Here is a 25,010-nt window from a genome sequence, read left to right as displayed (position 1 = left end):
GGTAAAGCACAGGTGTTACTAATAACATTAATACTGGGAAGGTGAGCCCAGGACCCAGGACCCCTCAGCAATCATTCATTTCATCATTTGCACCTGCGACATTTCAAAATATCTTTAGAAAAACCCTCTAAAGAGCAACATTGGCCTATTTCATCTAATTCTTTTTTTTGTATCTCACCCTGCTTGTAATTACAAAGCTCCCAAATAGGTAATTAATGTGCACAAATGAATATTAAATTAATTAAAGTACTTCCCACTTCAGTTTATTGATATAAGAATATAATTATCATAACTTCGCGTTCACACTTGCACAGCCCTGTTTTAAATATAGTGTATGTTGTCAACTATTATTTAATTGCATGTTGTATCAATTCGTGTGCACATATTAGAGAGAATCAATTTTCAATTGTGCATATAAATCAGATTTTTTGCTCCTTATCTAGGCAAAATCATAATAAACGATATTATTTCACTCTACTACATGCTTTGTATTTTTTGCTGTTCACTTTAACCCACATATCATCCAGAATGGAAAGAGATAAGATACATTTTAACTACATTACAAATGCACTATTCCGAATACATTTTAAAAAAACAAGAGCAAAAGGATGTAAATCAAAATCCTTCAGACACAATAAAATTCACCATCAAGCTATGTTTTTGAACTGTGTGACAGTGTATGTGTTTGTGTTCAGGTGAGGAAGGCAGATCCCTCCAGACTGGTGTTCATAGATAACGCTGGCAGACCAAAACAGTCTGCTGACAACCTCAACTTCAGGCTGGTTGAGGGCATTGATGAGTGAGTACAAAGCGCTATTTTAAAGCTTGTGCATCTGAGGTATTTTATTGCTTTGTTCTGGCACCCAGGCTTAATAAATTACACCCCACAGAGTCTGAGACTTATTTGGGCTCACGGCAGGCACAAACACTGATGTAAGGAAGTGTTTCAGGAGAAAATACAACACATCTAACAACATGTTTCCCTGGTGAACAGCACACAAATCAGCAGCAGAGAAACGTCCACTGGAAGCTTGTTAGGGTTTTGTTACAATGTCTGTCTGATTAGATTAGTGTGCATTCAATTAGCCTGCTATTCAATATGCTGAATGAATCGGTTCTGATAGAAATTCCCCTTTGTCTGTCACTTAGGATTACTAAGCTGCTCTATAAAATGCTCTTAAATATCTTAAGCCTGGACGTGAAACTGAATAGAAATAGGATGTTTAAGTCTTGCATTATTTCTCATCGCTGAATAATAGGGAGCAAAATAGAAGGAAAATTGGTTGTTTTCCAGAGGCAGAGAGTGACTCATTTTAATTGCTTTTTCAATTGAACCTCTTGGAGTACATTTTATAAACACTGTCCAAACATTTTTTTTTCTTATTTGATATGTTTGCATGAACTGAAAAGGACCATGCACATGCGTACATGTTTGATGAAATCATATAACACGGTTTGCATTTTACACTGTGATCTATGGTCGCAGCTTGACTAGTTTTAGCCATTAAAACTACTCAGTAGTGCTGTTTTCTACATGCAAAACAAGTCAGTGAAAGCTAAAACACATTAAATTTAATGCTGTTTCTGTTGTCAGGTTTCCAGAGAGAGCAGTGTCAGTGCTCCAGTCAGGCTGTCTGGAGAGTCTGCTTCTGCGCTCTCTTTACACAGACAGGGAATTCTGGGACAGCCAAGGCGGGGCCAGCGGTCTCAGGCCTCTTATCCATACTGTGGAGCACAGAGGGAATATTCTCCTGCAGCACATCAAGGACAAGAATATACAGGTCAAGAGGGACCTGTGACTGAGCTGACTGGACAGAGCGGAAATAAAAATTACACTTTATTAAATTAATTAAATAACTTCATTCGTCACACTGATTGTCAAGATGACATTTCTTGAGTGTAATCCAAAAGAAATCTTTGGTGGTGCTGCATGAGCAGAAACTTAAGGAGATGAAATGGTTCAGAAAATTTGAAGCATAGCAACAACAAGTTTGGGTGTCAAAAAAAAGAAAAACTTTTTTTTATTAGGGATTGCGAATAATGCAATAAGTAAATATTAAGCTGTTTGTAACTGACCAGCTAACTGGCCCACAGTGTATGCTTTCCACTTGCTAACTTCGGGTTAGCATGCTGTGTGTCAGAATGCCATCAGCCTTGCCCCTGTGGGCCTCGTAGAACATGATGATCCCTGCTTTAGGCAAGTTTAGATTTGAAATGATTTGATGAAATATTTGCAAAGAATTCTCTGTAGACAGAGAACCAATGACAGGTTAATGCATAGACAGAGGACTCTGGAACCAGAACATTACATCATGGAACCTCTGGCATTATTGATCGTACACCATACAGAGGGTAAAATATGATGATTATTGCACATTTGGCAGTGCTGATAACCTGTGCCTAATGACTTTATTAATGGTTAATGAATCATTTACTAATTATTTTCTAAGAACAACTTTGGGTTGTACAAAGTCTTTGTCTGGTTTCATTAACAGTCAAGTCATTAAATGTTCATGAATGTCTCAATAAGCCATTAATCAGAGTAAATAAACCATCACTCCGCAGTCACAAATGTTAATAAAGGTTCACCGCATTGTATTATACGTGAGCCATTAGCAACGTATTTACCAAGAAAGTCAGTGGTGGAATGGAGGAGTCTTTATAATGAATGGGAGCTGTAGAGTGAAAGCAAAAAAGACAAAGGAGCTGTCGTGTTGGAAGAGGAGAAGCACCAGCCATGACGGGAGAACTTAGAAATTGTTCTTAAAGGACCGTCCACTCCAAGAACGATGAGTATGATGATAATGAGCATCCACACTGATGAACGATAATTTTCTGTCAAGCAGCACCCTTTCTCTGGGTACGTTGACATCCTCCTACAGTCCCAAAAACATGCATATCAGGTTAATTGGCTGCTCTGCATTGCCCCTGGGTGTGATTGTCTTTGTTTGTCGACCCTGCGATTGGCTGGCGACTAGTCCAGGGTGAACCCCGGCTGTCGCCTGTTGTCTGCTGGATAGGCTCCAGCACCTCCGCCACCCTGCACGGATAAAGTGAATTAGAAGATGTATGGATGGATGCACGAATGGTGTCGTTCTTGGTGTGGCTGGCTCCTTTAGAACAATTTTTAAAACAATATATTTATCTGTCTTGGTGTGGACAATCATAACTCATCAATAAAGTATAAGCTGATGATTCATTAACCAATAATAAAGAAAATTACATACAGCTTATAACCTCTTTACAAAGGTTGCCTTATTGAAAAGTGATACAGATGTGCAGTATTCCACTAAGCTGCTATGTTTTGTTTTTTTCAGGAAAAAGTGCATTACTGTAGACTTCAGTTAAGTCACTGAAGCATCACCATCTTATCATCAAAGTGCACACAGAGGACAAATGAATGTGCTCTGGAAACAGATTTAAACACAAGCGTCAAGGTTGTAAAAGTGTCTCTGAGTATGTTGGGTTGCCATAAAGCAAACGCACACCTAGGCTGACATCTTCAAAGTGTCTCGTTCATGTTAATTGTTTGATCATGTGCACCAGATGAAATGCCCCTGTAGCTCTGTCTGTTGATAAGAGACGATCGTCGCTGCAAACGTGTTCACGTTTCTCGTTCAGTGTTCCAACATCTCACCAACTGTCGCTTCACAGAGGGGACATGTGAGACAAGTTATTCCCCTGCTCCTCCGCGACAGCCAAGTGCTGATTTTTCCAAACAATTTAGTGTAAAGAAGCACGCTCTATCTTTTCTCCATTTTAATATTTCACAGCGAGCCAGCAGCAGATCGAGTGATTGATTTGGATGTCTGTTTTTATGAGATAAGCTTTTCTGCTTTTAATCGAGGGATTAAAAATGGCTGTCAGCAAATAGCTTCTGGACCGGCTCCTAGAAGCCTTTTGATAAAAATGGACCAGATTTATATATATATATATAAATAATTTTTTTTATATATATTTTTTCAACGCGGCTGTCCTTGCATGTTGTTAAAATGCAAAGCAGTGTATAGAAGCAAAAGATGAAAGAAAATGGATGAAAATTGGATGAAAATCAAGTGTCATAATGGAAGGAAAAGAGCTTTTCTGTCTGAGCGACACATTTCTAAAGCCGAACTGCCACAAAACATTCTCTTGGTATTTGGGGTCTTGTGAAAAGCGCAGATGATATCATTTGAAGCTGCTTTATGCCTTACCCACTCTGAATAGCAATTCCAGCCGTACTGGTAGTTCATGGATTAATGACATTTTCTTTGGCTCACTCTTTTATCACTGAATAAATGGCTCTAATGAGAAATGGTTCAAATGTGTGATCCTCTCTTTATCCCCACTTGATCTCTCTTACATGAAAGGTTTGGCTTTTTTCCATGTGTCAAACCGCCAAAGGGTGCTGCTGTCCACTGGCTTTAGATTGCATTAATTTTTCTGCTTCGGTCTGAGCACAGTTTAGGTCCAGCTCATTAATTAAACCCCATCTGGATTATATTAGACATAATGCATTCATACATACTATACATTTCAAAGCCTGCATAACTAAAGGATAACTACTCAACTTACTCAAAATAGCATGCTTTTGTGTTTAAAGCTAAAATGAGAGGGGAGGGAATATTTGCATTCTGAGTGAGTGAACTCAATAGCAGGATCCTAAAGTAGACAGACATACAAATTAGAACCGAAAGAGAAATTTATCAACAATAATTATTATGCTAGAGCTCAGGAAATCCGTTCAAATAGAGAAGGAAGAAGTGTAAAAGGTAAAGAGTGATGTCAGGGTTGCTATGTAAACCTGGTAAGGTACCTTGGTGAGTTTACCACTTCGGTTAAGATTGAAACAGCCAAACAATTACTGGAAGGATGCCTGTGATATTTGGTGCCAACATTCACGGTTTCATCACAGGACTTGATACTAGAGTTACTAGTAAAATCAGTCCCTGCATACATTTTCCTGGTCTGGTTACCGTGGGCTTTGGCTAAATTATTATTAAGTCAAAAGAGCAGCAGCAAATGGCTGCCAGTTCATGACTGTGTCAGAAGTAACTGCTCGATGTCTGAAAGTTCCTTTTCATTAATATTCCATGTTACATAGAGTGTGGAAAAATGAAAGTCCTTCTTTACACATATCAAGGCTATGTACTAGGCATAACTAAATAGTAAATGGATTGTACTGTAACCCTCTTCAAGAGTGACTGACCCCTCACAGCACTTTACAACATGAGCAGGTATTCACCCATACACACACACCACACACATTCATACACTGATGGCACAGGATATACAGGAGGGATAACCATTCACACAAACATTCACACGGATGTTGGAGACTTCAGGGGCGATTCAGACTTCAGGCTCAGTGTCTTACGGAAGGACCCTTCGACATGTAGACTGCAAGGACCAAGGGACTGAGCCATCGACCTTCTGATTGGTGGGCGACTGCTCTACCTCCTGAGCCACAGCACAAAACTGCACATCATGTAAAGGGTAAATCAGTGGGATTATTTGAAGTGGCTACCAAAGAAGCTGCATGTTTATAATGTAGATTGTGTGCCAACATCTACTTCTCTAGTTATTTTCATTAAATGAATGTTTTTTTTCCTTTGTACATGCATTTGCACATTTTTACATGCTGATGTGTTTGTTAGAGAGGGAAAGAGAAAGGTGAGGAGACAGAGTGAAATAGATGGCAAACGCAAACAGCCACTCGTCCATTACTCATCCGTAATGGCTATCATCACGGAGCAGTATGGCGAAGGTCATTATCTAGTGCAGAGTGAAAAGAATGTACTATTATAAGAGGCAGAGGCAAGCCACAGGTCTGCTGTCGCTACCCTGAGGCCGTGATGTGAACACGTGAATCACAGGCCTCCTCTCTGGGAAAAGGAGGCCACGCAGGTAATGAGGATATTTTTCCTCTCTTATTAGGACGATAGCAAATTTAAATTAGCTTCATTTTAATGCTATAACTGTATTTATCCAGCTTAATTAATGCAAGCAGTCCCCGTGTTTAACATCTGGATATGCTTTACCTGCTGACGTGCATTAGAGGTCACATTCACATGTTACTTGCTCTGACAGAAACCAGACATGTTTTTTCACGGCCACAGGTTGGCAATCTGAATTTGACCGTCTTAAATAATATGAGCCAGGTGACATTGTGATGGTTATTGTATGCAATGAGCTTTTAGTAGCTGGTACAGTCTTAAGGCTCCCCTGATGGCACTGGCTTGGTCCAACAGTGCCGACTCAGTGCATGAGACCTGGGGTTATATTCCCAACTATCATACACTTATCTTTAATCCTTCTTTGGTTCTTTGGTACACACAGCTGTTCCTGAGGTCGATAGTGTTGTAGCTTGAGTGGCTGCTGGGCAAACTTGCTGTTGAACGAGCCACTTGCCTCTGACAATGAATGAGTGCCAGTTTTTTTCACCAGGCAGTTTGTGAGCAGTAAATTGATATTATAGACACTAACAAATCACTATTTTCTGTGCCATCACAGACAGGTGCCATTTCGTGTTATTAACATCATTGGAACTGCACATATTGTACATGCTTTCTAGGTGTATACATGTATGTACACAGGATATATTGTTCTATTTCTTTTATTCAGTTCTGAATTAAATATATTAGATTTGACTGTGCAGCTTTGCTTTGTAAAATCACCAACAAATTAACCTTGACTTTAATCCACATCAAAGATGACAAATTGCATTTTTATTTTTAGCAAAAAGTATTGTGCATAATGTGGTTATAACATCCATATTTTACATCTGTACACTTTACACTTGGAAGTGGGACAGTTAATAGTAAAGGTTACATCACGGAGGAGGTTCAGTAGAGAGTGATTTCAGACCACGTATGAGAGCTGCGTAGTAGACTGCAGTAGATTTACAGCCTTTCAGGCAAATGACGAGTGCTCGCCTGCTGCATAAGCCTTAAAAAGTACTCGATAGTGACTCACACATGAGCGTGGGAAAGTTTTACAGATATGAAACCCGGTGGTTTAATACTTAACAAGACAAAGAACAATAAGTGAGGTTGTAAACAGACAAGGTTGTCCTGTCAACAGCTTTACAGATGTCTCATTTATAATAACAGTCTATGGCCAAACTGTTTTTTGGGCCTCCAGGATTTTTTGCTGTAGATCTGTGGTTAGCCACTGGGACTCACTGTAAACATACCAAGCTCCCTTTTTACATTCATCTTTTACGGGAGCCCAAGTAAAATCCATGATGGTGTGGGATTTCCTCTTTGCCTCCTCACTGAGTGATGCTCAGCAGCAGTGCTCTTTGGTGTGAACAACCATTTTAATCAGTAATGTTGCTGTAATGTGGCGTCTGTATTGACTGTAATGGAGGCTGCTGATCTGTTTTCTCACCTTAAAAAATGCTAGCGAGATTGTCTCATTATTTTCAATTTTCTTCCCCTGTAATGAACGTTATGAAGGCCTGAGCTACTGCGTTGTATGTCTTTTTCATCAGATGGCTGTGAGAACCAGGTGGAAACCCAAGATTTTTCATCTGACGGGCAAAATCTGAAGATGTAATTGAGACTGAAATCATGTTGGACAAAACAATATGGAAATATTACTGCACCTCAGTGGTGCAAACGAAGGAAGGAAAACTGTCAGAGCTGCAGAATATGATTCACAAGCTTAATCCAGACAATTTAACTCTACAACCGGCATGTTCATCTTCATATGAACCTCAGTCCCCCTCTCCCTAATTACTGCTCCATTCATGCATTGCATTATCGGCTGTGGTGATGAATGCTGCAGGCCTCCAGCGATTAAAAGAATATTTACACACTTTCTGCTCGTGGCCGTCAGCTAATAATGATGTTCTCACAGCAGGTAACAGTGAGCCATAAATAAAGGCTGTAGCAGAGAGCTCAGCCGCTCTCCAACTTCTAACCGTGGAGCAGGAAAAGTGGATCAGAGGTAGGTCGATGCCTCAAGCCTCTGCTGTTCTCTTTTTCTTCTTCCACACCCTGATTTCTGTTCCCTTTCTCCTGGTTATCTGTTTCCCTCTCAGCCTTTCTAAGCGCTGTACGTTTGGAGCACTATACATCCTGGTTTTGACTACCACAGCTCTTCTGGGAGACTCTTAGTATACAAGAATGCAACAGAGCTCTCGATGTGTCAAGTTCTGAATAACAGACCTTTAACACGATGTGTCATTATCTGTCCTCTCTCAGTATTAGAGGCCCCGCTGCTGGGCCACGGCGGGGGGGAGTTGCAGATGCTGTTGCGTGTTCAAAACATCTGTCACGATCACAGTTTTGGCCTTGATCACCAACCTATTTTAGTCACAAGCAGCATGGCTTCTATTGGCTGTGGTGATGTCTGAACATGTTGCCATGAAATTTGTTACAGATGTTCCATGGTGCCCAGAAGAGGGGTAGAAGCTGAAAAGACTGGCGCTCCAAGCGTTCTGGTTTCTGTTTTTTTGGCATGTTTGTTCTCTGGGTGGTGTTGATCAGTCACAATTGAGCATTGCTTTGGTTCTATGCTGGTCAAAAGTCAGTGTGAAGAGCAAAGGAAGCTGAATGCACTGACCAAAATGCAGTCTCAGAATGTGATGATAATTTAGCATTTTAAAACCTCCATTTATGTAGAGATTTGTTCACAGATACTATCTGAAATGTTCTCTCTTGTCCACTCTCAAGAGCGTCTCAAGTTTAAACCAGCCAGACTGTTATCTGCTTGATATCTGCTGGCCACACCAGAAGATTGTTGCCCTGAGGTGTTGTCTCAGATATCACTGGCTTCTGACTTGGAACCTTTTTTTGGTCTGAGGGAAATATCTGTCTCTTTAGATAAAATTGTAGTGATAATTCTCTGTTAGTTCATAATAATATTCATGTCTCCTTAAACAGACAGTTTTTGCTTTGTCATCTGAAAAAATTATTTTTAAAATATACAGCGCGGGCAGCATTAGCACTGTCACCTCATAGCAAGAGGTCTGGGCCCTTCTATGTGGAGTTTGCATGTTCTCCCTGTGCCTGCGTGGGTGAACCCCGCCTCTCGCCCATAGTTAGCTGGGATAGGCTAACTGGTGGCAATGGAAAAGCAATAAAGCTCTACATTTCTTTTTGCATTTCACTGTTTATTTAACCCAGGCTACTGTCTCTTGATGTATTTATAGCCTTTCACTGCATTTTGTCGGTTGTGGGGCTCCAACCATTTCCACCAATCACACTGTCAGGAAAACCACGTGGACAGTCCTTGAAGGAGACACACTTTTGTTTAATTGCTACAGACTTGCAGAAGTGCCTCTTCCGTCAGTGCCTCCTGATATCAGCATTAGTGGGAACCACTGATGCACCGAGCAGAATTAAAACAAGACAGCAGACAGAGGACAAGGATACACAGTGAGGTACAAAATGTTATTTCTCTCAACCCACACTCCTCTCACTGCTCACTCATTATCCCTCAGCGTGGAAAGTATTAAGTAATTGTGTTGGAGTTGGAGGCTGGGAGCCAGACAAATATAATGAGATGATAGAAACCAGTTGGAGACGTTGGCTGTTTCCTTTCCCAAAGTTAGTAAGGCTCCACCCTAGAGATTTGCTTGTATAAACTGTGTGTAGCACAGCCACAGTTGAACATTGGAGCTATAAAAAGAATGGTGGTTTACAACTATGGCTTGATATTAGAACAAGAAAGAAATGCTTGTGGTTATTATTCTGTGTTTTTAAAAATTCAAAATATAGTCATGTAAATGTACGATCTTTATTCTTTCATGCGGTTTACATTCACTCAGTACCAGCTTTAGCTCCTCACTGAGACTCTGCAGTGTGGTTTCTGTTCTCTAAAATTCATATGAACACACCATGTGGCCCTTTGATAAGACGCTGCCGCTGTGAAGATTCACGTGGAGGCGACTGCTGTTCTCTCTCCGTCAGGTCTTCACAGGTGAGTGATATGACAGGAGCCGACACATTAGCCCCCCACCTGCCACGTATTAACCACATGCCTGCAGCACAGACAGCAGGCACTGACCTACAGCCTGGATACCTGCACTTAAAATGCGGGTAATAATAATAATAGAAAACTGTAACACTATTATAATCATTTTGATCTTTGAAAAAGCTTTGCTTCGCCTCTCTCTAAAGTAGAACAGTAGGTCAGATGCAAACATTTACATAAACATATCAATTACTGCATGAAGTAATGTTAGTAGCTGAAACAACTGAAATAACTTTCCTTGTGTGATGATCTGTTAAGTGTGAACTAACCACATAAAGTCATGGCACCTTGATCATTTATTAATGGTGAGCAGATCACATTATTTAACACTAGATCCTGACTGATCCTGTCTGTGTGCGGAGAGGTGAGGCTGCTGGGCTTCTTAATGAGGAGATGTTTCACCGCTGCAGTCCATCAGATATTAATCATCATTTCATTTTTATCACCCTGCCATCTGATCCACGGATTAACTGCACTGATGGATGTCCATGTCGGTGGGTGTGCGCACACTGCAGCCAGCACCTTGATATCATTCAGCCTGCCAGCGTGCTGTCTGAGGGGGGAGGGCTAGTGAGAGGGGAGGGAGGGGCCTTGTGCCAGACAGTGCTTTGGAGGAAGGGGAAATGTTAAAAAGTATGCAAACGCTGTTAACGCACCTTTTTAAAGATCTCAGTGCAAAATATGCCAAAAGCAATCACAGCCTTTGGTCTCTTGGTAAGGCAGTCATTACCTACGAGCTTGTTAAAGTGTCATCTGCACCCCGCTCTAAGACACTTTAAGTAAGAGAGATCCCAGTCCTGAGTGGTATGAATAAAGAAAATAAGCCCTGTCTCCTTCCATGGAAAACAGGCTGCTGAGTGACATGAAAATGTGCCGGCTGGTCTGTTGAGTCTCACAGTCCTGGCTATTGTTGCTTGAAGAGCTTCCAACTAGACTGGCACAGCTGATGCTCCTGACTACTGCACTGATCCTGTGTCTCTGGCATGGCAGCCCTTCAGCCGCTGACTTCACTGTTTCCCTTAAGCTGTTTCCAGTTTTACTTTCAGCCCTTTGAGAATTTCCAAAACACCATTGTCAGCAAGCATTTTAAACCATTTTTTATGTGTAAAGTCAAGAACTGGTATTAATGAAGAAATTTCAAATTAATTTTTACATGTATAATCCCATCTAAGGTTGAAAAAGTGTGTACCACCTGGGTAACTTGGCCTTGTTTTTTTAATGTGTGCTTGTGTAGTTATAAAAAAGAGAGAATCTGTAACCAAGTCAGTATGTAGGAGATGCAGCTCTGGTACTGGTCTGTATCTCTATCAGCTTTGCACATATGGATCCCACATCTTTTTTCCTGTTCTTCTCTGTGAAACTGCTGAAGCTCTGTGAGATTTTCCTCTGGGTTTTCCCTCCACACTCACAAGCCTTCCAGGGCTTGAAGTGGATCACATCCCCCTCGAGTGTGATGCTGCCACCACCATGTTTCATGTTGGGAATGTTTGTGATGATGTGATGGCATTTAATCATATTAACCAAAAGCTTGGTGATTTCATGCATAACCTGTCACGAACTCTGGACTGTTTGCCTGTTTCATGTGGTTTGTTTTGGGCTGCTGTGAAAGCTGTCAGTTGAATTGCATCCTGCTGGACTCCAGTGCAGATTACTTGTTTAAAAGCAAACAGACCAGCTGGAGGATTTTATGATAGATTTGTGATGCTAGCATGAATTTAAATGCCAGATAACTACTAAATCATCTACTGATTCTGAACTGTACTGTATGCGATTTTATAAGCAGTCTGAATAAAGGATGTATGTATTTATGCAAATTATTTGGTAACCATGGTAACACATATGAACAGCAGCACATGTGAGGGGATTTTCAGTGATTAATCAGAAGTCTATTAAAAAACAGACCCACAGTAATATTAAAATAAACCCTGGAATACTGCTGTACAGCTCAGTGTCTGTCCTTATTCATGATATGACGCTGATTTGCAGTCTTTACCAGTTATTTCTTCAGGAGGTCTTTATGACACCAGAGAACAAAGAGACACATGAGAAGCAACCTGCTGTCAGTCACAAGAATTTGACGTCCTCACTTGTTTGTTTTTGTTCCTTTGGGGTACTAAAGCACTAGTGATGATGTTACATCACATCACCAAAACTGTTCAAATGAATCAAATGATCTGTGTTGTGTGTGTTATGTTCAGAGAAGGGTGGAAGGGCAGTGGTTAGCACTGTCGCCTCATAGCAAGAGGGTTCCAGGTTCGGTCCCGGTCTGGGCCCTTCTATGTGGAGTTTGCATGTTCTCCCTGTGCCTGCGTGGGTTTTCTCCGGGTTCTCCGGCTTCTTCCCACAATACCAAAAACATGCACATTAGGTTAATTGGCTACTCTACATTGCCCCTAGGTGTGAGTGTGAGAGTGTGTGGTTGTCTGTCTTTGTGTGTTGGCCCTGTGATTGACTGGCGACCAGTCCAGGGTGAACCCCGCCTCTCGCCCGTAGTCAGCTGGGATAGGCTCCAGCTCCCCCGCGACCCTGACCGATAAGCGGTATAGAAAATGGATGGATGGAAGTTCAGAGAAAGAAAAAGCCAGGAGGAACATGAATCAAACTGTAACTAAAAGGTAACAGCATATCTTCTTTTCCCTTGGTCTGCTCCAGAGTTGACAGTCTTTATCTCTCCTGCTCTTCCGTGAAGCTCTGACTGTTGAAGCATCCGGCCAGCTGCTGTGTGTGCCGTCTGAAGTCTCTGAAGCTTGGGAATCTGGTCACAGGTCTCTTGGAGATCTCTCGCACTACTCTCTTTCTTGCTTGATTGCTCATTTTTTGTGGACAGCCTAATTTTAAGCCGTTTAATGATTCATTTGACTGGGCTTCCAAAATATTTTCAGTGACGTTTAAATAGAGGTGTCACAATATACCTTTATTGTAGCTAACTGTGATATTAAAAAAAGCAAATGCTAATATCAGTTTATGTTATGTAATTTATGTTTGTTATGATAATATGGTGTGAATAATTCGGCATGGATGTTAAGCCTTGTGGATCTTTTGTTTATCACTTCATCTGGTGGCCTTTTCACTGTTCATTCTGCGTAGTTGTTCTATTTGTACACTTTTGTGTGGTTGTGTTTGCAGACTCTCTCCACTTCCTTAAGAGGCAAAACACACAACACTGTTAAAGAAGTCATGATAATATCATTACTGTCATTTTGTTTTGCCACGGTAATCATTCAGTGACAATCCGATATGACAGTTCTACTTCGGGATATTCTTGTGGTTTCATGTGTAATTGAACATTTTAAATCAATATATTAACTTTTACTTCATAAGAATTTTCATTTTTGTTAGGTCAAATGAAGCTATACAGGGTACTGTCGGTCTCTTTTAAAAAATACATTATTATATTAAGATTAAGACCTCTAGGCCTTTACTAGTCCCGCGGTGGAGAAATTCTCAGTGAGGAAATTAGGTCTAATATTTGTGTCACTGCTTTACTTTGACATCAACTTCTTCCTGTTTATGTCTACTTGTAATAGCTATGGCAGCCTCTATAGGACATATTTATTACCACAATTTTCTCTATGTGATTGTTAACCCCACAAGGTTTGTTGTTTTAATTGGCACTGTAAATTAACAAAAACTCAAAGTGAAAATCTTATCTTGAAGCAGCCTGTGTGCATCCTCTACAGCTGGCTGCAGGGTGCAAACATCTGAGGTGGATCTAAAGGATACCAGGAGACTCACATGTATTTACATTGTGTGCTAATGCTTTGCTGTCCATTGGAATCCCTTCATTTCTTGATCACACACAGACAGCTGATGAGGCAGCATCAACAGCACTCAACAGCCATTACCCAAAACGGTTTGTCTGATCCTCATGGAAACTTCTCTTGAGCTGTTTGTCAGCTAGGACACATTCATTCTCTTGAAGTGTAATGGAGCCTGAGGTCAGAAGAAAAACAAAACAAAACAAAAAAACAAGCCTGGAGCATTTTGTGAGCCATCAGTACCATTGTGGAGGAGTAGATAAGAGCCAGATCACAGTTCAGTTCCATTTATCGCTCTGATGTCACAACATGTCCTCAGTGGATAAGAAATGTGATGTACCGAAAAGGAGAACTGTCAGCAGCAGCTGAACTGAGCTCCATTCAACCTTCCAACTTCATATCTTTCATTTTCATCTTATGCTTTTGTTTTACCAGCATGAGACAGTGTGACAGTGTTTTTTGTCAACACCAAGTCTACATGAAAGAAAACCAAAAGTCATATTTACCTCCTCTGCTCTTAAGATTTCAGAAATATGTGAGGTTGTTAAAGTGTTGAGGATGGCCTGTCTGAAAGTGTTGATGATATACTCCCTGAGAGTTGTCTGCATCAGTCAGCGAGTCATTCACATCAGCTGTCGGCTTTCACCTCTAGAGACGCAAGGACACAGAACATATCAGGAGTCATCATAGGACCCCCATGAGGGAACATTTACAACAGTTTGTCCTGGCTGGTTTGAAATGACGCTTTCAGAAAAATACTATAAAAACACTTTCAACCTCAACAGGCCTCTCGTACAGAAGGGAAATATAAAAATATACTGTGTGTGTTGGTGAGGGAGACATGTGGACACAGAGGAAGAAACCTAATGAGGACATCAGAGCAGGGACATGAAGTCAGGGTCACATCATGCCAAAAGATTTTCTGTTAGGACAAGTAAAATAAGCTGTGAGCAGATAGACCGGAGTGTTTGGAGGTGTTGAGGGATTGAGGGATTCACATTTTATTTCTAAATTACATTAATTTGTTGTATTGAGACTTTTTTTGTCATTTATTGTCATCAATATGTGAAGCTGCTTCCAGTGACTTTGTTAAATTAGAAATGAATGGTGATTGAGAACAAAGTTTTATTATGCTAAGTTTGTATCATGGTTATGTGTATGTTTTCTCCAAACTACAATATAGAGGGATCTCTGCACAGCCTTAACCCTCAAACGCTAGCGTGTTAATTGTGCCTTTTTCTTTAGAAATCTATCTTAAATGCAAACTATGTCATTCCTGCCACTAGGGCTCTCTCAGTCAAAACAATAAGGACAAAATATTTTGATAAATATTTGTAGTAGCGATGACGAGGTGATGTTTTAAAGTTTTTTAGTCAGATTACGTTTAGTCACATCCTCACTCTCTTACTGTTATCACGACAGGCAAATAAATGAAGAACAGCGTTAGCTTGTATAAGATTTCACATTTCTCTGGATTTGAACATCATTGGAAACATGACACATAGTAACAGTGAGAGCTGTCTTATCTTAAAAGAGGCACTTTGAATCATTTATTCCTGCAGTTTTAATGGGAAACCGTCCACACCCTGAAACTGCGCTATAGACTGACCGGACTTGTGCATGTAAGGCACAAAATCAATTCCACATGCTTAGAAATCTGCCTATTAGAGATCATCTTCTGGTTACCACAAATTATACTGACAAATTAACAACGCCATCCCTGGAGCCTCGCCATTAACAAGATAAAATAAGATGTTGACCCTTTATTAGCATGACTAGAATGTCAGCACTAGAACTATAAAAACTCTTGGGCAGGAATGGCATGTACCTCTGCAGCTAAAAGCCACAGCGGTATCCCTCTTCTCAAATGATTTCTGACATTTATTTTGCAGTCAACCAAGTGATTTTGTGCATTGAATAAGCTGAGGTAATGACTCCCCCGGCCACCCAGGGGTGTAATCAGCAGTGTGATTTCTACCCATTTTATTTCCCTCTGAACATCCCCTGAGAAAACTGAAATATTAACCACATTTCGTTCAGGCACATCATAATGTTTGAGGTAAGGTATTTCAGCTGTGTGCAGCTGTATAGTATTCCATATAGTAAAATATTCAAGCAGAACAGGTCACATTCATCCAAAGAAGCTAAAAATGTTTTCAATTTTTCCTTACTCATTAGTAGGACAAATTTTTGTTATTCATTATTTTCTCCTTTTTATCCAAAGTTTAAAGATGTATTAATCATCAGCAGGATCTGTTCAAAAGGGGGTTTACAGCTCACCAACCCAGCTGAATTAATTCATAGTCCTCTGAATGGTTTTTCCAGGCTTTTTGGCGTCTCCCTCCTTCAAGGAAAACATCCCCGGGGAACCTTTGCCCTGTGCTCTCCTCCTTCTGATGGAAGAGAGTGGGTATGTCAGTGGTGTATGTGTGTGTGTTTGTGTATGTGGTAATGGTACACCACCTCATGCCTTATTTATGCTGATGTCTCTGCACTGGCTCCTCTGGCTCGGAGGGTAAAATGTTGAGATGGATGGATATTGCACAGAAGGGACGAATGGGAAAAAAGGGTAGAGAAGAGAGGAAAATGACATGACACAAATGCGGGGATTAAGAATGTCAGACGAAACCTTGAGGAGCATGCAGACAAAGAGATGGAGGAGCAGGAAAAACTGTGGAGTTAAAGGTGGAGAGGAGCAGAGCGGCTTTCTCTGCAGCCATCCATCCTCATGAAAAGGCGATGCCGGAGCTCACTGGAAGCTGTCTCATTAACCAGACTGAACACACAGATCCTCCCTTAGGTGCATTGCTATAACAATGATGAGCGGTGTATCACCACAATAACTCACACACATGCGCAATCACACAGGTGTACTCTGCCACAGCAGTAATGAGCAAAAGGATGTGTGTGTGTTCTCCAATTCCCACACAGAGCAGTGAAATTTATGAGGAAATGATTGGGGGGGGAATGATGCTAATGACAAACTGTCTCCATCTGGTTGCACCGAGGTTGAAATCTCAAAAACAGCATGATGCACCAGTCAGATTCTATCAGAACACATCCTTTGTGTTTTCTTGTGACATTAGCGCTGCAGTTCCAGTGTTTAGGTTTGCGCTAAGCACCAGGGTACCACACCTTCCTGTTGAGCTTTTGTGAAGGTGCTGTGTGGATCTATCTGAAGGATGACATGCTAACCCAATAAATGGAAATAAATAACCCAAAAAAGTGACATGCCTGCGTCTTAAATGCAAGTAAGGCTTCCCTGCTGCTGGTGGACCAAAGATAAAAAAATGTTTGGATACATTTTCTGTTTATTTCTGCAGAGGAGCAGCAATGAAAATATTTGAAGCAGCTAAATGTCGAGCTATTGAAATGCACTACTTCAGAGCTTTATCTTAAGCCAGGGCTTTTAGGTTTAAACACTGGGACTGTAAAGGCACTAAAGGGAGTTGAACTGCCAGTCAAAATGTAAGCGCTTAAAAGAGTTGAAGTGTTAGCTCACGTGAAAGTGCAGAAATATGTCAAAGTGTTGAGAGGTAAACACTGAAAAAGATTCAAGTGTCAGCTGAACAGCTTTTGCTGAGATCTCCAAACTGTCAGTTTAAGTGTACACACAAACTGTAAGCACCAACAGGAGTTTAAGGTGCTGAAATGTGAAAGAAGCTGAAGAACATTTGTAGAATTTTGATACAGTGTCAACTGAAGTGTATGCACAAATTACAAACCCTTAAAGTAGTTCAAAGGTAAGATGCATAGTAAGCACTGAACATTGGGTAGTACTTAGAGGTAATAGGTAGTACAGTAGTAATCACACAGATAGTACTACTAGTGTCAGTTGTAGGTGTCAGCATTTAAATTTACTCTTCTGACCTAAGTTATCATTAAGGGAGAGGCACTGAAGGGAACAGAGGGGTCAGCTAAGCCTCAGACACATTAAACCAACACTGAAGAACTAGCAGAACAATTGGCGACTGTTGCATCATGCTATCAACCTGTTTTTATGATAAAGCAACTGCTTGACTTTAGTCATCTGATCGCTTTCCTCACTACTGTTTCTCTTTGTGTGCACTGATTGTCAAACCATTCAGAACGTTTTCTCTCACCTACAGACTCTGCCAGCGATTCAGTAATGTCCAGCTGGCCAAAGAGCCAATGACCACCGAGGGCAGATAGTGCAGGACACACTGCAAAAAGTAGGGCAAGAGATGCTAACCAGTGACTCAAAATATGCGCTTAGTGCAAGACCTTAACGGGGTTGAGGGGTCAACTGAAAATCAGCTGTTGAAGTATGAGGAGCCAGTTAAGGATTAGCCCCTGAAAAGTCTTGGGGTGTTAGGTAAATACAAGCCCTGAAAGGAACTGAAATGTCAGTTTAAGATGATCTGTTGAAATGAGCTTTATTGTCAAATCTAAGTACAACATGTAAGTATAGAAGAGATTTCAAGCATAAAGTGCTTACAGCAAAGGGAGGGTTGAAGTGGCAGCGGAAGTGTAAGCACTGAACTCCAGGTAAAAGAGTTTGTACTGCTGGATTAGACATCACCCAGCTGACTATTAGGGGTAGTAACAGCAGTAATATTAGTAACAGTTGTTTTAGTAATGTACAGGTTAGTAATATTTAGTGAAGGGAAGGGAAGCCTATGGCTGAGGTATAATGCCAATATCATGTTGCTGTTTCGCATCTGATTAAATACAACAGGAATAACAAGTGAGACAGAAACTGCTGACATTTATTCAACATTAACATAGTTCTGAGGTCTGCAGTAGCCTGTCTGCTTTGATGGCATTTAAGTGAGAACAGTACACAGCATGTCAGATGATGTGATGTCATTCAAAAACATTATCCTGTTCATTATAGAATAAAAATGTCTGCAGATATGTCAGTATCTCAAAATGTCAGATATCAGCCCATCATTAGAACAGTTAGTATTGGGACTGCTAGTAGTATTAAATGTTGTTACAGTCACATGGATAGTAACATTAATATAGTAACAGGAGCAGTACAACATGAACTGTACTAACTGTAATCCTATAAGAAACAGTGATGCCCCTCTTAGACCCCATTCAGACCGAATCAGGTGTTAGAACGCTGTGGGAGGACACAACTGGGAGAGTATCATCATTTGATCCATAAACGTGTCCTGTATGGATTCTAGCACTCAGTTTGGGAGCAACAGCTCTTCCAGAGAAGCTTTTTCCATGCAGGACAGGTGTGCTGAGTGTGCCTGCTTCCCTGCTCATGCAGTTACCTTGCAGCCCAATGTTACCTGTGACACCAAACAGCATTAGAGAATTTGGATCAACATGATAAGAGTCTGAACAATAATACTGTTGACCAGCTAGTATGATTGTTGGGTCATGTGATTGGTCAACACAGCATTTCTCCAAAAGTCAAGGATGTTTCAACATTGCAGGGTCATTTAATTTTTTTTCTTTCTTTTGTTTAATCGGAACCCCTTCGGCTCACAGCAGCCTAAATAGGCTACCCACACTCACAATGAATGGGAAGACTGGTGTTTAACCTCACCGTGCTTGATTTGGGTACTCCGGCTTCCTCCCACAATCCCCAAAACTTGCACATTAGGTTAATTGGCTACTCTACATTGCCCCTAGGTGTGAGTGTGTGCGTGAGTAGTTGTCTGTCTTTGTGTGTCAGCCCTGCGATTGGCTGGCGACCAGTCCAGGGTGTACCCCGCCTCTCGCCCGTAGTCAGCTGGGATAGGCTCCAGCCCCCCCGCCACTCTGACGGATAAGCGGTATAGAAAATGGATGGATGGATGATCTTGTGTCTGTTAGGCACCTGTATCACGTGACTACTTGTAATGGGATAAATATTGGTGTAAGGCTTCTTCATTATAAGCATTAAATCTGTTTGGAACATTTAAAAAAATAGTCATGCACTGATGAAAGTGTTTGTGCTTTGTGAGCCTGTGAGGTGAAAACTTTTATTATGCAGCCAGTGGCCCTGGCAGAAACTCTTAACACACTCCCTCCCTGCCCAATCCCCCAAAGTCACCTTAACCTTTTAACACAGATCAAAGAGGGGCAAAGAAAAAATACAGAGTGAGACACCAGAAAGCTTTAGTCACAGTTCAAAGCACTGATATGTGTGTGTGAGAGCAAAAGAGATATGGAGAGAGAAAGAGCGAGGAAGAGATGAAGAGAGTGATGAGAGAAGAAAGGGAGAGTCAATGAGGCACAACCCTGACTTCAAACACTGAGAGATTAACCTTACACCCTTCCTCACAGCAGCACGTTGTTTCTGCGAAAAGCCAGAAAGCCATTAGTGAGTCCAAGCTCTACTTTGGAGGATCGTGACGGGGGGTACAGCAGCATTGTCTGAATACAAAGCTTAGTGGGAAAAAAAAAAAAAAAAAAACATCTGAAAACTCAGTTCACGTACAGTGGGTCATTGTTGCCAGCTTCAAGGTGATCCAAGCTGGACGAGACACATATGTACCGATGATGTGATCAAGCCAATCAGATGCCAGGAAAAAAAAGAGAAGAAAGAATATCAGCAGTGTCATCAAGAGGTAAATACAGGAGCTGCTCTGCTGTTCGTGAAAGGACAACTGATACGGTGAGATCTTTATTTCGGGAATAAAAACGTACCTGAATTTGTTAAGGTTGGATCTTCCACTGCAGTTATTAACCTGAGTAAAAACTAAATAACACAAGTGACCTCCTTTGAGGTCATTGCAAAGAGGAAGCTTGCATCAGGTCATCTTGGCTTGTGATGCAAGAGAATCTTTGGAAACAATGACAGCAAGGTGTAATCAGGGGTTGGGCATGTGAAGAGAAGGATCTGATGTGATGGCAGTATAGATGGTAGTATACGACTCTAAGCTGTACGAGGAAGGTGGATTCATCTGTGCCTGAAATGCTTGATCTGATGTTTGAACAGGGACAGATCATTTGCACTTATAATTTTGGCCTTGAAAAAGCAAAGACTCAAGATTCAACACAGAGCAGGGATTTGACAACAGAGACTTAGAGGCAACACACTGTAGAACAGTAGTAAAAAAAAAAAAGCTTTTAAGCTGGCTTTAGGGAGATACTTAAACATTTTTGGAACTATTTTTATTCACTCTATTACGGAGCGTTAGATCAGAGCACTGATAGACTAAACAAATTAGATATAACAAGTTGATTTTTAGCTCTGTTTAAAAAATGTGTTTTTATGCTGTTGTACTCTGCCTTGTCAAACTTTTTTAAATGCAGTTGGATACTTTCATGGATACCCAACTTTGAAGGATACTCATGGGTTTTGGTCAATCCCTGAATTTCCCTCTGCCACTAACAGTGACATTTTATCTCAAAACAACTCACCTTCTGCTTGATCATCTTAAATCATCCCCGGTTCTTATCTGATATGGTAAAGGTATGTTTTTAAATTAAATATCATTTCCATTAGCTCTACAAAGGGTTAAGGCCTGATTCAAACCAAATCACGCACTGCAGAGAAAATGGTTGTGTTCTCATTCATTTTTATTGTGGACAGTGTGTTTAGGCTGCTGCAGTGTAAGCCACAGGGGTTTCTGGGAAAAAAAGATCCAGTGGAACTGTAGTGAAAACATTGAAACAGATTCAACTTTTGGACATTATGCTATGGTGGCCGACCACATAAAAGCAATCAGACCAGCTGGTCAACACCATTGTTGTTCAAGCTGTTTACAACTCGCTCAGAGTTTCTAATATGTTGTTTGGTGCCTCAAACAGCATTGTGCTGAAAGGTAACTGCACGAGGAGGGAGAATTACTGTGTAAACTTGCTGGGGATGGAGAAGTAGCAGGTGATTTGCCTTCTGTGTTAAAGTTGCTTGTTGAAGATGTTGGTTGTTCACTGATAGGATAGACACAGCAGTCCAGGCCAACTCACTATACAAACAAGGAACTGTAACGCTCTCAATAAGAACTCATTAGGCAAACAAAAATAACTAGGCATATTAATATCATACTAAAGCCCTGCCAAAGTGAAGTACCAACCACTTTCTACATCAAAGCTTTATGATACATAATAAATAAGAAAAAGGAACTAGATAGAGAGCACTCACATACACAAGACAGATAGACTCCATGCAAGTACACTGTATACTTTGCTCCAGAGACAAGGGCAGCTTACAGTCACTATGTAATGTCTGTTTGTGGTGAATAAACACAGACAGCTAAAATAAGCATAAAATTGACATCACAGTCAATCTGACCACTAAAATACTACACAAACGTGTCCACAGTGGGGTGTGTAGCAAACACTGAGGACTCTGTGTGGCTTTAATTCTTTGGTATTGTTATACACATAATCCCACTACCCAACAAGAAATACTGTCAGTCTTCCATTAATGTATATTTCAAATGAAAAGAAGCATAATGTAACTAAACACTCCGCCTGCTCCCTGTATATTTTGCTTACATATTCATGTTGCTTTTCTGTGTTTGTCTATCTTTAAAGCTGTCTAGAATCCACTCATGCTCCATAAATGCCATATAAAAAGTGATTTACTTTTGAATTGCTGATGCACAGCTAGACTGCTTTATTCTTGGACAAAAGAGAGGAGATTTTTTTCCCCTTGGTTTTTTAAAATATGAATCAGCAGAGTCAACTGATAAGGGAAACCTTCAAGGGTACTCAGAAAAACCGATGTTTGGAGTGACGGTTGCAAAGAAATCTTACTGTGACCACTTCACATTATTTTACACTTGGTTGATGGATTCCAATATGATTCTTTTGATGCTAAGCTGTTCCCTGCACTGTGGAAAATCTTGCAAAAAAAAAAAAAAATATTCAGTATATATTTTTTCTGTTATTTTCTGCTTGTGTTTGTAGCATAAAAAAGGGAAAAAGTTGAATTCACAGTCTGTCACAGCTTCTCCTATTTTTCCACTCTGTGTTAACAACAAAGCTAATAGAACACTGATGGAGGGTGGAGGAGGGGGAAAGGAAGGCTGATTCCATGTAATTTCATTCCTAATGATGATAAATATACTCTGGGGAGTTATTCAAATATTCAACTCCTGCACAGGAGATGAGAAACATTTTCTTTCCCAAGGCTCATGAAAAGGCAACATTATTCTTGTCAAGTCTACAATCCAGAATTCTAGAATTCACATGAGGCTCAGATCATGTTCATCCTCACCCTGCTCACCAGTCAGTCAGATGAGGTCAGTTTAACTCCTTAACTACCATGAGCAATATGTGTCTGTTTTACACCCACCCACCCACACACACACACACACACACTGCATTACACAACAGTCCACTGCTGTGGGCTTCGTCTTCTCCTGCTCCAGGGAAGGCCACTGTCACTTAGCTGAGCGCTGCCCATCTGCACCTGTCAGACAGCATCTCATCTCTGCGGTTAAGCTGGCAGAAAATAGCCCTGGGAACAGAGAGCACTATGGGAACTGAAGAGAGGAGCGAGGCCGAGCCGAGTCTCAGCTCTGATTGTGCAGACCAGCCCATCATCCCGGAGACCTGAACGTTCACTGTGTTGCTGTGGGCCTCCTCAGCTGTGTTCACATCTAAACATGTTTTCTGGGCAATGTGCTCTTTGACAAAATGTTGACCTCCATAATATATACTGGGCTCCCATACACATAATGGGATATAAATGAAAAATGAATGCCACTGCTCTGCTGACTGATGGTTTATTTATTTGATCCAGTATTCCACTCTTAAAGGCCTTCTTCACAGTGGTTCCATATATTTGTAGATTCTGGGTATACCACAGACATTAGATAAGACCAAATAAGGTTTTATTAATGCCCAGAGAGGAAACTCGGTGTTGCAGCACAAAATGGGAAGGGCAAAGTCAGCTGGTCAGAATGACTGGCACAGTCTGTGGTTTCCACTGCTGTTTTACACTCTAATGGCAGTAGGTGTTCAGTTTCAGATATGGTGAACACTTTGGGAAACCACACCAATAGTCATCATTAGATCACACATAAAAAAGGAGCACATAAACACCTTCGTTCTGCCCCCAAACTGTGCACTCAATGAATAATGAATAATAATGAACTGGGTGCATGGTTTGTTCATCAGTGCGGAAGGGGAAACTGCTTCGGAGCTTTGGAGGAAGGCTCAGCCAAGTTCGTGTGAAAATCAGTTGCATCAGCTTGTATGTTTTTGCTGCTGCTAATTTCTAATTTCTTGGCAGCTGGGAGAGGAAGCTTTCTTGTTCTATTAGTTTATAGTTTCTTGAGAATGTTCATCTCTGCCGCAGGGCCATAGAAACCTGACCAGGAGGAGGTTACCTAATCACTGTTTAAGATCCACGAGCCTTTCACAAAGACTTAACTGAGCAATCAAAAAGTCCCTTGTTCAAGTGTTTATGGGCTGACCTAAGGATCAACGCTATCATGAACTATGTAATGGATATAGAGAACTGTTCTTACAGTTTAGTCATATAATTCTTCTTCTTCTTACAAAATGAATTATATAACTTCAACAAGAGGCCATTTTTCTGTGTATTCTCTTAACAAACTCTGGAAAAGAATAAAGAGAAGAATCTGGAGAGAGAGTCAAAGGAGAATTATCAGTACCAAGACGAGTGAAATATGGCTGCTGGTTGGTTATTAGATTATTAGTTCAGATTGAACATCGCAGTGGAAAATTTTGCTAGTAAGCTAACAGGCCACAGTCAAGAGAAATGAAGTTACTGAGACTCAAGGATAAAGAAGAAATTCTGAGGGAAGGAAAACAATTTAAAAGTACCAAGACTGATTGATTGACTCACTGTTCACCAGCCACGTTCTTCATGACTGATCGGATTTAACTTCATGTTCACGTTCAAAATGAAATAAAACTGTGGTATCTGCAAAGTGGTTATCATGTAAAAAGTACACTTCATCATCAATTATTCCAATACACCAGAATCAATTCATTGGACCTGTGCTGGAATTTCACTTTTATAATGAATCTTCTTCTTTGAAAGATGATAAAACACTGTACGCTAAAGACAAAGCTATTCCTTTGTCCGTTAGAAATCAGTGACACAAGTTCTAATTATAACAAACCTAATGATCCTGACTCACAGAGACCAGATGTACTGTATGGAAATATCATGTGTAGAAAATATGATGCTAAAGTTTAGCAATCCATGCGTATAGTTTATTAATCCACACCTAGACAAGGACAAGCAGTTCACAACGCTGACGACGCTGTTTAAACCTGTCTCACTCACACTGTAGTTTCAAATCTCTTCCTCTTCTGTACTGATAGCTGTGTCCTGTGAAGAGACAACACAGGAAATACTTTCAGCGGGTAGAAACGAATCCTTCGTCTCATTTAGTG

General features: G+C 40.7%; 1 protein-coding gene across 3 annotated transcripts in view; it reads left to right on the top strand.

Moving 5' to 3' along the window:
• gask1a (golgi associated kinase 1A) overlaps positions 1 to 4,303 on the top strand; it is a 38,618-nt gene extending 34,315 nt beyond the window's left edge. For 2 of the 3 annotated variants that reach the window (XM_046400115.1, XM_046400114.1), the window contains exons 5-6: positions 696 to 799; positions 1,595 to 4,303. In XM_046400115.1, the coding sequence (XP_046256071.1) occupies positions 696 to 799; positions 1,595 to 1,799 (309 nt within the window). In that variant the 3' untranslated portion in view covers positions 1,800 to 4,303. The remainder of the gene's footprint in view (positions 1 to 695; positions 800 to 1,594) is intronic. The other variant, XR_006844362.1, reaches the window with a different exon arrangement.
• Positions 4,304 to 25,010: the final 20,707 nt, after the last annotated feature.

Source organism: Scatophagus argus, chromosome 9 (assembly GCF_020382885.2).
Source record: "Scatophagus argus isolate fScaArg1 chromosome 9, fScaArg1.pri, whole genome shotgun sequence".
Taxonomy (NCBI): domain Eukaryota; kingdom Metazoa; phylum Chordata; class Actinopteri; family Scatophagidae; genus Scatophagus; species Scatophagus argus.
This window is presented reverse-complemented; position numbering and strand designations above follow the sequence as displayed.